This window comes from Sorghum bicolor, chromosome 5, assembly GCF_000003195.3.
Source record: "Sorghum bicolor cultivar BTx623 chromosome 5, Sorghum_bicolor_NCBIv3, whole genome shotgun sequence".
Lineage (NCBI taxonomy): Eukaryota > Viridiplantae > Streptophyta > Magnoliopsida > Poales > Poaceae > Sorghum > Sorghum bicolor.
Window position 1 is genome coordinate 2,694,059 of NC_012874.2, and position 15,455 is coordinate 2,709,513.

Here is a 15,455-nt window from a genome sequence, read left to right on the forward strand (position 1 = left end):
AGCTTTGGTTTAGCCGTTTAGGCAAGCTGATTGGCCTCGTCAGTCATATATGAACATACTCAGTCATATATGAACATACTGTTACATCTAGCATACAAGTGCTAGACGTATTTTTTTTAAACAGAAGTTCAGCCAACTGCTACTAGCATCTCTTGGATGTTTCCACTACTGTATGTATTTCAGTTGCTTATTACAACATGCTTAAGCTTGATCTTGCTGAGCTACGACCTACAAGTGCTCAGCATTTGTGTTCAGCGTCAGAGCTTACCTGAGTGCCCTGAACAAGATTGGTGCTATTAAAGCTCCTTTCAGGTCCCATATGGGCTTGAGCGATGTTAAGAGAATGAACTGTTCAGAGTGACACTGGTCCCTCTTAATTAATGTAGTTCATGTCATCCATCTTCCCCTCTTGACTGTAATTCTACTTTGTGTAAACAATTTGGCCAAAACTTATATGAAGGGGTTAAAGGAATGCATGGTCTCTATGGTTTGGCCTTATCAGTTCATGAAACTTCTGCTCAGATTGATTTTGCTGCTGCAGGTGTAGGCGAATCTCTCTTCCTTTTTGTATTCCACGTGTATTGGAGTGGAATGGAATTGAGATGAATACATGCACATCCAAACAAGGCCTAAGGAATTTATAAGCCAAAACTCACCGCAGCAAAATGACCAAGTGACCAAATATCTATTGCTCCAGTGCATGCACAACATACCAGCACACAGCATCAGCGTGTGCAGTAGGGGTGGTCACGATTTTTTTTTCTAGTAAGAGAAAAAAAAAAGAAGGAACCAAGACAACCAGAGTAGGTATATTCCTGTGTATTGACCAGAAAGGGTAGCGATGGTGCACCACAACTTATACTACGAGATACTTAGTCAAGGTACTCAGGGAGCTGTTCAGGGGAGAACACTGGTCATCAGGACAATTAAAGATGCGGGTAACCATGGGGATCATGCGAGCTCCAAGCCCCAGTGCCACTGCCATAGCGGCTCCCAACCGTAGGATAGCTGCCATCATACATGCCTTGCAAACCCATCGCAGGAGTTGACAAAGAGGCTCCATAAGTTCCACGGGTGCTGAAACCTAAAAGTAGACCCTATGTTATAGGACTGTGTTATTACTTCAGTAATAAGCATGCAAATGGGGGGAAAACTTACTGCTAGGTGTGTTTCTCTTCGCAATGTCAGCCCTCAGCTTCTCAGCCTCCTGAGCCATAGCTACAAGATCCTTCTCCATTGCCTGAACCTGTGCAGTTAGCTCTGGCTTTGCCTTCTTCTCGAACTCAAGGTTCGCCCTATGATGACACCATTAGTTAGCAGATCTTCAATCGACTAAAGAAAAATACAAAAAGCAAAGCAAAGAGACACTGAACTAAAAGGGCCTTGGAGGCAGACATCAGAGATGACACATGAACCCATCATGAAAATCAACGGGCTGCGTCTGTTCTAGAAGAGAGACAGTAAAATAAATGCTCAATAACTACTTACCTAGCCTGGAGCAATTCTTGATAGAGAGCATCACGTTCAGCTACCATAGCAGTCATTTTCTGGCTTTCAGATTTCTGATGTTCAAGCTCTTTCAATAGACCTTGAACCTTTGCAGCCAATTCTTGCCTCAAAGACTGTAGTTTACTTGCTTCAGATCGCAGATGCATAGAATCTTGCCTAAGGGGTTCTAAGGCACGCAGTTCAGCTTCCAGCTTCAGATTCCTCTGAGTCAGCTCCCTCGATTCAAGCTCTTTCTCTGCCCGGAGCTTCGGAACAGCCTGACTTGAGACTTGGAGGTCTTCTTCCAAACGCGGCTTGGTTTGCCTGAGACTAACAATTTCATCTGCCAGACGCTGATTGTCTTCATGGATTCTGCGCATCTCGGCACGGCGACTAGACAATTCCTCCGCCAAGCGACGCGGAGAGAGAGGCCTTGTTCGTGCAAGTGGAGGTGGAGCATCACGATATCCTCGAGGATCATCATGGTATTGGCGGGATTGACGGTGCCTTCCTGCCATTTTTAGCCTAGTGAAGAGTAATCAGAATACTGCACAAGAGAGTAACAATGAATCAAAATATAACTCAAGAAAATATATTGTGTTCATGCTGCGTGTGAGGTATCCATGAGAACTGTATAGTACAAATACTTGAGGCCTTTGTGAAATTTTTAACTGACACTAGATTACATGAAAACTCACTTTTCAGGACAGGTTATATCATCACAGTTATAAGAAAATTAAGCAAGATCAATTTCTTAGTTAGTTAATAAGATCCATCTAACTAACAAGACCCCTTAACATCTCAATAAGTATATCAACATCAAAAGTTTGCAACAACCGTTTTTAGAGGAATATAAACAAGAATATCGGTCACAAGCGATGATGTGAATCAACAGTTCAAATAAAACATATAATTACAACGGTACCAACTACCACCTATCTATAAACATGGAAAGAAAAAAAAATGATGTGGATATGCAGCACATAACCCTATAAACAAAATACGAGTAAAAGTGGGTACTTTCAGTTTTCATGCTGAAAACTCAGCACAGACAATTTGCATGGGGTGTTGAGTATCTCTATTTTTCACTTTCATGCTGCTTCAAAAAAGAAGCGACTTCATAACGCATAACCATCCAACTTCTATGTTTGCAGAAACGTGCCGCACAAGGATAACTAAGCTACATCCATCACTCAAATCGAAAAGACTGAGCAACCTGGAGGTTGGTCGATCTGCTGCAATAAACATTGTTCTAGGGAACCAAACATGAGCGACCAGATTTAGAGCAATGCAACCGCAGCGCACGAAATAGCATGTCTAAACCACTTCATGGTACAGAAAACTGAAGCAACAACGCCACTGGTTTATCATAACATTGCAAGAAAAATACTCTTTTCTTGCATCAGTTGGCAACTTTTATGGTGCAGAACTCAGAGGGATACCTTATCTTGTTATGTCTATGGATACTCATATCAAGATAAAAAGGTGTGAAGAACAAGATTGCTTGGATTACCCTGTTAAATCTTCACAAGATCAAGAACAAGCGAATAACAATAGCATTGGGGAAAGATAAGCCATGCTGCAGGCTGCAGATAAAGAGGTATCCATAAAACTATACAGATCAAAAGTTTTCCCTTCGCTTGACTCGATGACAACGTGAACGAACAAGGTGGACCATGGTGCCCAGGCTAGTGGAGCGGGCATCGAGTACCGTGGATAGCGCCGTGGTGGCAGCGTTATCGCTTTTGTGAAGTTGGGTATCCAATAACGGCGCGATCCGATTACAGGAGGCTTGAAACCACCGGCGGAGCCAAGGCCCGGCCACCCTGGGCAGCTGGCCGGGCTCCCACGTTACAGCAGAGGCGGGAGGGGGAGAGGGAGGTGCGTACCCAGGGTCGCCGGCCGGTGCGCGGAGGACGGAGGCGAAGGCGCGAGGCGACTGGCGAGAGGCGGGAGGGGGAGCCGCCGACGCCGCCGCCGAGACTGGGACTGCCTCTCCGTCGCTGGACGCCGTCGAGGGGCCGCCGCCGAGACTGGGATCTTCCGCTGGACGACGCGCGGAAGATCCGATCCTGGGACCGCCGAGACTGGAGCTGCGCTGAGGACCGAGCCTGAGCGGGGCTGCGAGGAAGATAGAGCGTGCCGGCGGTGCGTGGGTTCGATGGGCCACTAAATAAAAGCCCATACAATTTTTTTTTTCTTTTTTTATTTTTCATTTCTTTTTTTAGCAACTTCTATTTTTTTTGTCTTTCTAACATTTTTGACAAACTAGCACCTATACAATTAATATCTATATATTTAGAATAATATATGTTAGGAATCATAATAGTGTCTACGGAATCCAATCACATAACATTGTGACATAATTATTTCTCTAAAAATATTTTTTTAAAATACAAACCCTATTAGGGGAAATTATGAAAATTTTCCCTCACACCTTTTCTATAAAAAGGAAAGAGGAGAGATAGACAAAGATATTCATTTGCTCTTTCTCAATTGCTCTCTACTCTCTCCTCTGTTTATTCGGTTTAAGGTTAAAATTGTAATGTCTACTACATCACATAACTCTTAAGGGATTAGTGACGCTTAAGCATGCTTAAACTTAGTCTGCGAGTCACTGCTCACTTAGCACTTAACCTCTCTTACAATCTTGTGTTATGTTTATCTTGTTATTATTAGTATGACATTACGCCCAGGCAATGATATTTATTAGTATTATTACCCTATCTAAACAAGTCATCTTAACAATCATCCAAACGAAACACTCCGATAGTGCAATGGGAAGTAATGCTCATCAGTTTCGCAGTTAAACCATACAGCCATACAAGTCTCTTGCTAAAACTCTGGGGAGCCAACAACATATCTATCAGCTTCTCGCCCTTAAAGCCTTCTATGCAAATTACAGACCTTCTGCCCCCATGGCTCTTACATTTATTCATTTTCCAACAAAGAAGCAACCAAATTATACTTCAACTCACAAAATCCACACACACTTCACTGTAGGGGCGTAAGCCCCTCCAGATTTATCAGGGAAAACACACTACACATAGGCGAACCAAGTAAAGTAAAGGGCATGGTTGTACACATGTACGCCCGATAAAAGAAAAAAAATCAAACTTGGTAAGCATAAGAGCATCTCCAACAGTTATGCAATTGGACTTTGCATTCTTGAAATTTGCCAAAAACCTTAAAAATTACTCTCCAACAGTTTTGTATTTGACTTATGCATTTTGGCAAACTTGGCATTTGATGGACCAAACTTGGCATTTTTGCATAAGCACAATGGCTTGGCAATTTTGATATCCCGAAAATCTTGGACTCCTTGTCGTGCCCGTACTCCCCACGTCGCGGTAGTTTCCCACGAAACGACTCCTCCCCGTGCGCCGCCTCCTTTTTTCTGCGCGCCACCTCCTTTTTTCCTTGCGACCTGGATGCCGCGGTGCACCCTGGGACAGTTGTCTCGATCGGATCTCGACGACATGGACCAAGCGGCGACGCGCGAGAGAAATGGCGGCGACGGCCAAAGGAATTGTGCGCGACGGGCGCCCGCACGACGCGCGAGAAAATTTCCCGCGAAGATAAAAGATTTTCGGACAAAAATAGTTGGGTCCACTATTTTGGGATATGCCAAGTCAAAAATACCAAACACTTGGAGATGAACTTATTTTTCCTTTGGCAAAACGTTTAGGGACTTGGCAAACTCCAACAAATGGCAAATTCCAATTGCATAACTGTTGGAGATGCTCTAATACATGTACATGCTTAAGATTCGATCAGATCCGAATACAAATAACCAAATAGCTCGAGGTAGGGTTTCGGGTGCTTAATTTTACAGCGCATGAAGGGGGGAGAAGGGGCGGGGCAATACCTGGAGCGGTTGGTTCTCGCCGCCGGCACCGGCAAAGGGCCCGACGAAGCCCTGGGGCAGCTGGGCTTAAGGCGGCGGTGGTCCTCACCCCGGGAGGAGACAAACAGCAGACACAGAAGTGAACGCAGCAGGAGAACAAATTCTTCGGGTTCGGGGCTGTACAACTTTGCTTTCTCGTCGCACTACTGGGCCGATTTCTGTTTCTCAGCACAAAGCGGCCCATGAAACTAGCTTATTCTTCCTCCATCACTTTCTTTTGTTTTTCTTTTTTTTTTTGCTTTCGACTACTTTCATCACCATAACCTGTCGCTAATAATTATATTTATTTTTTCATATCCACTAGTGAAGAATTCTTTTCTTTTCTATCACTAGCCTAGCAGCCTAGGGTAACATCTGTTATCGGTCTTTTTAAATCTATATGTTCTAATTCATTTTCATAGTATTTTTTATTTCATATAAATATATCATAATCATTTTTATCCTAAATCTTTAGCATTTTATGGTGACGTTGGAACAAATTTTCATTATTCTAGAATAAATTCCTCCCGAACAACAAATAGACATGGAACATTTTGTTCATCAAGCTAAAAAATCTTATGAATTTGCAACACTCTCCTAATGAAGCTAGATTTTCATGAAGCTAGGACATGTTATATATTTTTCTCCTTATTAAGTCGAAGCATTTTGTTTTTAAGATAGCACATTCTCATATTAATGTATGCTTTTCTTTTATCATATACTATATCATTTTTACATTTTTAAGTTTAAATGAAAATCAAAGTTTTTTAAATGCTAAATACTAAACAATCGACCACATATCATTTAGCAATTATGGATTATTATAATCAAAATATGATATTGCAATAATCCTATAATCAACTTCGGACCCGCTTTTCTAATAATTTTTTATTAGCTAAATAATTTGTTTGAGCTATTAGTTGGACTGTTAGCTATGGCTAGAGCTCATTTTAGCGGCTAATAATTAGGACATGAGATCCAAATTAGTAGGCCCCAAATAATTCTAATCATGATATGCTTCGTCTATCTTGCTTAATGGTGTGGTAGGGAAAACCTTTTACCTAATTAAGAAGAGAGGTACAAGAAGACCGTTAATCTCTTATCCCTGATCCCCTCTTTGTACTCGTTATATATAGATCTCTGCAATCAAAATATGGTAAAATTTAAAATGCTTTGACATGTACGTACGATAAAGATAGAAATGTTTAACTAATTAATAAGTATAGTATAAAAAAAGTACCTCTCCTTTTAGGTAAAAAAGGAGAGAAAAAACATATGAATTGACCGTGGTCATAATATATCATCATCGGTCGACTGGAAGTCTGAACAATCCGACACAAAAGTTGACCATGGACTGTGTGTACAACTGTACATACATGACCAGCTTATTTGGAGCTTCATGTCGGCGAACACGTACGAGAGTGGCCTAACTCTTCCGATATCGTCCCTGCCGACAACAGTACAACACATCCGACGACTTGCAATCATGAACGTGCATGTTACGTGATGGATCGATGCAATGCAACAACTAGCTACTCTAGCTTTGCATGTGGACAACAACGTGCAGGATCAGCCACAGTGTGTCGTGCAGCATGCACCTCAAAGTGGATCGATCGATCGGATCCCGGCCGTCACGCGGCAACATGCATATGTGCATGGCGCATGCATGTACACAGGTACTCTCCTGCTTGCTATCTATGGGACAGGTTTGATTTTGAGATCTAGAGCTATTCATAACATAGATATAGTTTAGATGAAAATTTTTTTCTAGATATTTGTGTAATTCACAGGAGTAATTTTGAGATTAGAATTATTCACTGCATGGGTTTAATTTAGATGAATATATTTTTTTTCTGGATATTTGTGTAATTTATATAGTGCTTGTAACATATTCATATACCAAACTATAATTTAATATAATTCCTTTTTTATCGAAAAAAATACGACCGAACCCATGCAATGATTTCATCACGGAACTATGGCCGACGACGTGTTGCTTTTCGCCATGGGCCATGCGAGTAGCTGCTTCTAGCTAGTAGTAGTGATCGAGTTGCATGCATGCATGCATGATTTCTCATGATTGAGAGGAAACAGTTGCGATGGCTTTTCCAACATGACTAGCCAAGTGAGCTGTGTACGTTTTAGCGTTATGCTGTTGTTCAGATCCACCGATCGGCTCCTATATATCGACACCAAACAACAATTGTAGTTAATCATGAGTTGAGATGGCTCGGAACCTCCTAGCTTACCCAATACAATTTTTCTTTTTCGATTTCTCTTTTATGCATGTTTACACCCATATGTATAGTTGTATACATATAGAATCTAATATGCCTTGGAATAAGATTTTATACAATCACTAGACACTAATTGTGCTACATATGTGCCATGAATTCATATCATATACAGCCATACAGGATGGCTGGCGGGCAAGCGGTGATCGAGCAATGAGTCAGCTTGCTGAAAAAAGGTTGTTGCTAATGCTGTTGCTGATTTCTTATGAGAGGAAAACATTGTTCTATAGCTGAAAAATAGTGATGATAAGATTAAGCGAATAGGACATGTAGTGAAAGTGACACAAAAGCAAAAAGAAGCAAAAAAAAAAAAACCCAAAGCCACACATTAGATTTAGACAGACTATACCAAAAACTAAATAAAACAGTAAAACAAAAGCCACATGGGTTAGATTTGAATGGATCATCATTAATTCACATAGGTGTCCCACGCCCAATAACGAGGCAAGACATGTTCCTTCTGGTAGTTTGATCTCCACCCGACTCGATCCAGCGATCATGTCAGACCCTGGATTGCGCCGTGATCAATGGCGCCCAACCGAATCCTAGTTGGTGGACCCTCATCTTATAGCGCCGTATAAAGGAGGTGGGGGCCGGGGCACTTGGTACGAGATTCATCGTAGCCGCCATGAACCCTATCTACAAACCTTAACCGATCAAAGGAAACTGCACTGCTTTCGACTTCAACGCTGTCATCGGACTCTACAGCTTCCTCTTCACCGACACTCCCATCATCAGCACCGGCCATGGAATCTTCTTCCTCCCCCAAGCACTTTCTCTCTCTCTCTCTCTGGGTCAATCTACATGTTTTGTTATGAAGAGAGAAAAATGCACCCACTGATCTACACCTAGAAGGTCCTAGGATTCTATCACTTTGGTCTCTTCCAAACTAGTAGACGTGATGACGTGGAGGTGTACAATTCCATATTTAAGTACGACAAACCCTACAGTTTCACGAATAAGGTGAGCCTGTTTGCTTGAGGTTATCTATCGAATCTGTTAGCTATTCATCAGCGTTCTTCTCTCACTATAACTTAATAGTGTTTTCAACCATGACTTTTCTGCCAAGCGGACAGGCTCTAAAGTTTTTTGACTTTTTCTCTCTTTGCACACATGAATAGTCCTCTGAAATTTATTTGGGCCTTGTTTAGTTTCCAAAAAATTTTGCAAAATTTTTCAGAATTTCCGTCACATCGAATCTGTAGACGTATGCATGGAGTATTAAATATAGATAAAAATAAAAACTAATTGCACAGTTTGGTCGGAATTGACGAGACGAATCTTTTAAGCCTAGTTAGTCCATGATTGAACAATATTTGTCAAATACAAACGAAATTGCTACAGTGCTCATTTTGCCAAAAAAATTTGGAACTAAACAAGGCCTTGGAGTTACTCAGAATTTGTTATTTGCCCTAGCCCATACATTGTAACATAAATTTGCTAGTGTACGGCGTATCAGCATGCTACGAATGGGATCTGTGATGCCTTCATCCTCACGAAGCATGCACCCTCCCCCCGAACTGAAAGCAGATGAGCATCGATCGCAATATGGGGCATATGTATGCATGGCGGCGAGCGAAGAAGGGATCGACGAGCGAGTGCATGATTGCTTCGATCGATCCGACAGGACACAGGACAGTGCCCCCGCGCCCTCGCTCCCTAGCTAGCTTTCGCATGCCTGCCGACGACTGCCGTTGGCGACCGACCGCGACAGCCTAGCCAACAGCGTTCACACGGAAAAAAACGACCGAAATAAAACAAAATTAAGATTCACCGTACCATCAAATCTTACGACACATATATAAAATAAATAAAAATAATAATTAATTATTTATTTTATCTGTAATGTGCGAGACGAATTTTTTTTGAGTAGACTATGGTTAAATAATAATTATCAAATATAAACGAAAGTTTAAAAGAAAAACAGCACGTCGACGGTGAGCCCCCATTCATGGCCCTTGCAAGCCTCGAGATCTGAGATCTCTTGGTTGCACGCCGCGCTGCCTGCCGGTGATCGATGGCGGCAGGTCATTAACCAGCCGGCCACCGTACGTGCCCGAGTGACCCTACCTTCGGTTTGCAACAGCTAGCAGGCAGCAGGGATGCGTCGCTGTCGCCTGTCGATGCGCCGACTCGAATGCATCCCTCTCCGTCGTTCGTTCATCGCACGTACTGTACAGTGTATGGCTGCTGTGGATTCCTGCTGCGTGCTGCGACTGTTGTTTGTTTTTCATCACAGTGCAGTGTGCAGCTTTCAGAAATGCAACAGCTGCAGGTCACGGTACGCACGCACGTGCAGTGGATCATCGTCCATCCACGCATCTCCATCGCAACAGTCGTTTTCGTTAGGCCTTGTTTAGTTCCTAAAAATTTTGCAAAACTTTTCAGATTCTCCGTCAAATCGAATCTTTAGACGTATGCATTGAGTATTAAATACAGATAAAAATAAAAACTAATTACACAGTTTGGTCGGAATTGACGAGACGAATCTTTTGAGTCTAGTTAGTCTATAATTAGACAATATTTGTCAAATACAAACGAAACTGCTACTATTCATATTTTGCAAAAATTTTTAGAAGTTAACAAGGCCTCAATGTATACACATTCCACACACTACTGCTACTGCAGCCAGGCTCATGCGCATGCTGACATGCCTGTTGCAATTCAACAGTCATGTCATGGGACAGAGCACACGGTCCTTCTCCACCACACTGTGAGCTCGATCTCCGTCCCATCTTTTACGGAGATGCTTTTGCTTGCGTTCGTTACAGACTAAGGCCCTGTTTAGTTTCCACCCAAAATTTTTTTATCCATCCCATCGAATCTTTGGACACATGCATGGAACATTAAATATAGATAAAAAAAATAAACTAATTACACAGTTTAGTTGAGAATCGAGAGACGAATCTTTTAAGCCTAGTTACTCCATGATTAGCTTTAAGTGCTACAGTAACCCACATATGCTAATGACAGATTAATTATGCTTAATAAATTTGTCTTGCCGTTTCCTGACGAGCTATGTAATTTGTTTTTTTATTAGTTTCTAAAAACCCCTCTCGACATTCTTCCGACACATTCGATGTGACATCTAGAAAATTTTCATCCTCCATCTAAACAGGGAAGAGCAACCAATGTGTGGCAAAAGTAGTCTATAGTGATTAAAAAATTATCTACTAGCTACCTGATACATTGTGAGGGCAGTCTATAGAATGGTCAATAGCAAAAGCTACCCATAGCATTATGGGCTGACCATAAGACAATAAAAAAATAATTTACTGTACACATGCGGTGGTGGATGCTATGGGCTGCCCATAAGACAATAAAAAAATAATTTACTGTACACATGCGGTGGTGGAGAGGTTGAAGATGAAATTCTTCCATACATGGGATGTTCATATGAGATTTTTTATTTCAGCCTGGGACCCACTCCTATAGCCTAGATGATCTATATACATTGTGGTCTGGATTTTAACTATTGCCACCTGCTATGGGTCCCATCTCTATAGACTACTTCAACCATATACATTGAGCTTGCTCTAATAACAACAGTAGTTTGTTCTCGTACGACGCTGATGTGCTTGGGTGACAAAGATGGCCACAAACAAACCTCGCTCTAAGCGAGGAGAGGAGCACTTCGCATTGTCGATCAATGGCATCTTTGCCTCCACAAACGAATTGGTTACAGTACAGCCACATCACATCATTTGCGAAATTATTGGGAAAGCGACATGGCATGAACAAACACAGAGTAATGCATGCTTGCTTGCTCTCTGTAACTAGGGCCTTGTTTAGTTCTGAATAGTGAAAACTTTTCGGTAATGTACCACTTTGTGACAAATATTATCCAATTATAGACTAACTAGGATCAAAAGATTCGTCTCGTGATTTACAGCTAAAATGTGTAATTAGTTTTTATTTTCGTCTATATTTAATGTTTCATGTATGTGCCACAAGATTCGATGTGACGGAAAATCTTAAAAACTTTTTGGTTTTCAGGATGAACTAAACAAAGCCTAGTAGTACGCGTTTCATAGCAGTTTTTCTGGGGTCTCATTTTACAAGCAAAACGAAGTTTGCTGGCTGCTGTCCGGTACCAAGTTACAGACTAGAAGAGAGAAGAGAGAGAGAGAGATAGGAACAGAGAGTGAGTGAGGGAAATCACTAACTACTAGCGACGACGGCATCATCTTTCTTATCTATGCTTAGTCTTGCCTTGCTCCGAAGATAAGGATAACAACTGGAAACTACTAACATGAGGTCAGAAATCATGCATAATCCGGTCGCCGCCGCAGGTTGATGGGGTATCCTTTGAGGGTCCGGGTGGTGGGGAAGAAGACAATCCTGTCCTCCTCAGCTTCTTCCCAGCTGCACATTGTTCATTCGTCAATCAAGACGCACAATTCAATTCAAATCAAATTCAATCAGAATGAGTGGCATGGCATGGCATCCGGTTCATTTAGAGCACACAGGCGAGCTGGAATCCATCCAGCCTCAAGATAATACTATCTATCTACACCCTAAGCTATATATGGTGGATTGGTGGTAGGATATGAGTGCACGGAATGCAAAGATAAGGATGGGTTACCTAAAGCATGTGACGAGATGGTGGAGGAAAACAGAAACCACCACCCGGGCAAGCTCGTAGCCCGGGCACAGGCGAGGTCCGCCGCCGAAGGGAGTGAACAGACTTGCCCCTTCTGCATTCTGAAGCTTGTTCTTGCTCTGCACATGCAATGGGAGCCATGAATTGTTCTGCTTGTCTAATCTTTTATAGAAATCGTTTCGCGTATAGGCAACTAGCTCAGCACACCTAATATCTTGCTTTTGATCATAAGCCATACAGTATGTAACAGAAAGTGTGTTTCTTTTAGATTGAGGAAGGAATAGAGTGATCCAAGGCAGGCACATAATAACAGAAAATATGTAGAACAGAATAGCAATATTATTCTAAATGCCTTACAAGTACCTGCCATCTCCAAGGGTCGAAGGTCCGAGCATTCTCATAGTGTTCCAGATTAAGGTGCACAGCTCGGAACGAAGCGAATATTTTGCAGCCCTTTGGAATAACGTAATCTAATGAACAAAACAGGATGTTATAAATGAATGAATGAATATCTCAGCTGGTACGAACTTGGCAGACTTGGAAATGGTTTTCTAGAGAAATAACCTTTAAAGTGAATATCAGTGTTTGCACGCCTGAACACCCCGCCAATTAAGTTAGCCACGCGCAGTGTTTCACTTATCACCTGCAGCAACGGGAACATCCGACTGTGCTCAAATGTTCTTTTCAAGAGAAAGATGTTTATTGCAAAAATGAAACTGCTAGATGGCATTTTGCCTTTCCCATGGCAAGAAGGTGATTTGCAGAAATAAAACAGGGACTCCAGACTGCTTACACATTGTGTAAATGGCATCGACTTGTAATCACTCCATTCCAGAGGTTGGTCTTTGCCTTTTATGCCTCTGATATTGTCATGCTCTTCCTGTAAATAAATTCAGCAAATATCTGGAATAAATTTCACATGTTCTAAAGCAGAATAATATTCATCTGGACCACAACGCACGATTATGTAACTTAAGATACTCAAAATAAATAAAGATTCCACAAGGTGGCTTAAAATTCAGATCCAGTCCCACTATGATGTTGCTACTATTTTCACTTTCTGCTGTTCATTTGGATAGCCCCTTGGCATCCTTCCAAGTACAGAGGTGGATGAGAAGGAATAAAGCACTTTTATTTATGCACAAATAAGAAAAATATGGCCCAGGAATAATTCAGTAGGAGTTGTGTGCGTAGCAGATTCATTCTTGGACAATAATAAGGTAAGGAAATAGGCAACATCACATCAGCACCTGTTGCAGGATGCTTATAGAGAATCAAGCAAATTGGGTGTAGTAGCAACAACTCTGCAATAAACAAAACTGACAGATGAACTAAAAAATTGTACCAGAATTCCACCTAAAAACAGAATCCGGGCGGCACCAAACTTTCTTTATGACAAGAAGACTACCGAGTAGTATTGATGTATGACAGGTTAAGGTAGTAATCTACTTAAACTATAATATCATATTACGAAATCAGTTGACGGATCCTCCCCAATGTCCAAGCCAATTCAACTGTTGGCAGTCCCTACCACTACCACCCACACGTGCACAAGAGAATTGTGCTACTACCACCGAACATTCCAACACAGAATTTTTCTAATTGCCAAACAAATCACTCATGATTGATGATTCTTAATCAGATATACCTTCAGCTGCGCCAGTGCAGCGGGTGTCTCGGTGAGGAACTTGACGGCGAGCGTCATGAGCACGGAGGTGGTCTCGTAGCCAGCCACCAGCAGAGACAGGCAGAAATCCACCATCTCCTCCACGGAGAAGCTCCCACCCTCTGCTTCGAGAAGCTCCTCCACCATGTCCTTCTTCTCCCTCTTCTCCTCATCCTCCCCATTCTTACTGGCGCCACCGGTCTCCGCCTTCTCGTCCATCCTCTTCCTTATCACCTCCCGAAGAGCTCCGGCCACCTTCTTCCTCGCCTGAATCGAACCAAAAAATGCATCTTTATATCAATTCGTGACAACAAGACGAATGCAAAAAAATGGGGAGAAGAAGAGAGGCGGACGGGTTTGATGAGCACCTTGAGGGCCTGGCCGTAGACGGTGAAAGGGAGGAGGTAGGCGAAGGGGAAGGGGATGGAGAAGAAGCCGTCGATGAGCTTGACATACTCGCGGCGGACGCTCTCGGTCCATGGCCCGGGCTCGATGCTGACGAGCTGCCAGACGGTGAGGTTGAAGGTGATCTTCTTGGCCTCGTCGAGGAGGCGGACGGGGGCGGCGCCGGGGCGGCCCCAGTCCCTCATGGTGGCGAGGACGAGGCGGTCGATGTGCGCCAGCAGCGGCGGCGAGGCCGGACGCCCCAGGCGGGTGAGCGTGAGCGAGTGGAGGCGCTTGTGCGCGGGACCCGCCGTGAGGAGCAGCGAGCGCGGGCCGAGCAGCGTGGCGATGGAGGACGGGTAGCTGCAGCTGACGGCGCGGCCCTCGGCCGCCAGCAGGAGGCGGTTGAAGGCCGGGTCGGCGGAGAAGACGGTGCGCTCGCCGAAGACGTGCGTGGTGAACACCCCGCTGCCGTGCCGCGCCACGCGCTCGTCGATGAACGGCTCCGGGTTCGGCGTCTTGTACGCCGCGATGAGCCGCAGCGTCTCCCCGATGAGCGGCAGCCCCGTGCTGCCCGGTGGCAGCCGCGGCGCCGACGACGCGGACCGCCGCCGCCGCCCCGCCGCGGCCGCCCGCCCGCCGGCCAGGAGCAGCCACCCCAGCGCCGCGGCGGCCAGCACGGCGGTCGCCGCCGCGGCAAGGAGGAACAGTGGCGGCGAACCGCCCGCGTCCATGGCAGTGGCGGTGTGCGGCGTGGCCTGGCCTGGCCTTGGGTTGGGTGCGGGTGGAGTGGAGCTCGTGCGCGTGTCGGGGAGTGACTGAGATTGAGTTGATGCGGTGGCAGAGATGGACTCGAGATTCTTTGACACCACCAGCCAGACCAAGGTGGAGGATGTTGGTGGGAGCATTTATTTATAGGCTTTGTGTAGATTGCTGGTAGTAAATTTTTGCTGATTTTTCTTTTGATGGCGATTGGTTAATAAATACGTAGAAAATATTTAATGTAAAAATTAATTTTTATTTTTAGAATATATTATATTTGAGAATAAATTTTGAAGGCTAAAACGGCTGGTATTAAATTTGGGGTTTTTTTTTTATAGAAATATATATCTATATCTTTTAAGATCTTACTCA

At 43.6% G+C, this 15,455-nt stretch overlaps 2 protein-coding genes across 2 annotated transcripts; both read right to left on the bottom strand.

Annotated features, from left to right (window-relative positions):
- LOC8069293 (protein FLX-like 3) lies at positions 663–3,688 on the bottom strand. Its single transcript, XM_021461907.1, has 4 exons — positions 3,378–3,688; positions 1,489–2,013; positions 1,159–1,295; positions 663–1,084 (listed from the first exon to the last, which is right to left on the bottom strand). Exons 1-4 carry the CDS (start codon positions 3,671–3,673, stop codon positions 927–929), a joined length of 1,116 nt encoding a protein of 371 aa, XP_021317582.1. The 5' UTR covers positions 3,674–3,688; the 3' UTR covers positions 663–926.
- On the bottom strand, positions 11,667–15,209 carry LOC8085636 (cytochrome P450 90A4). Its single transcript, XM_002450204.2, has 7 exons — positions 14,306–15,209; positions 13,920–14,204; positions 13,065–13,151; positions 12,836–12,914; positions 12,635–12,741; positions 12,254–12,390; positions 11,667–12,033 (listed from the first exon to the last, which is right to left on the bottom strand). Exons 1-7 carry the CDS (start codon positions 15,053–15,055, stop codon positions 11,934–11,936), a joined length of 1,545 nt encoding a protein of 514 aa, XP_002450249.2. The 5' UTR covers positions 15,056–15,209; the 3' UTR covers positions 11,667–11,933.

Bases quoted from the DNA above. Each gene is read 5' to 3' on its own strand.
- LOC8069293 (XM_021461907.1), bottom strand. From the start codon at position 3,673: ATGGGCTTTTATTTAGTGGCCCATCGAACCCACGCACCGCCGGCACGC. The intron at 1,296-1,488 runs GTAAGTAGTTAT...GTGTCATCATAG, and splicing joins CAAGAATTGCTCCAGGCTAG to GGCGAACCTTGAGTTCGAGA. The intron at 1,085-1,158 runs GTAAGTTTTCCC...GTCTACTTTTAG, and splicing joins GAAGAGAAACACACCTAGCA to GTTTCAGCACCCGTGGAACT.
- LOC8085636 (XM_002450204.2), bottom strand. From the start codon at position 15,055: ATGGACGCGGGCGGTTCGCCGCCACTGTTCCTCCTTGCCGCGGCGGCG. The intron at 12,391-12,634 runs GTACTTGTAAGG...TTGCATGTGCAG, and splicing joins TCGACCCTTGGAGATGGCAG to AGCAAGAACAAGCTTCAGAA. The intron at 12,034-12,253 runs GTAACCCATCCT...AACAATGTGCAG, and splicing joins CATCTCGTCACATGCTTTAG to CTGGGAAGAAGCTGAGGAGG.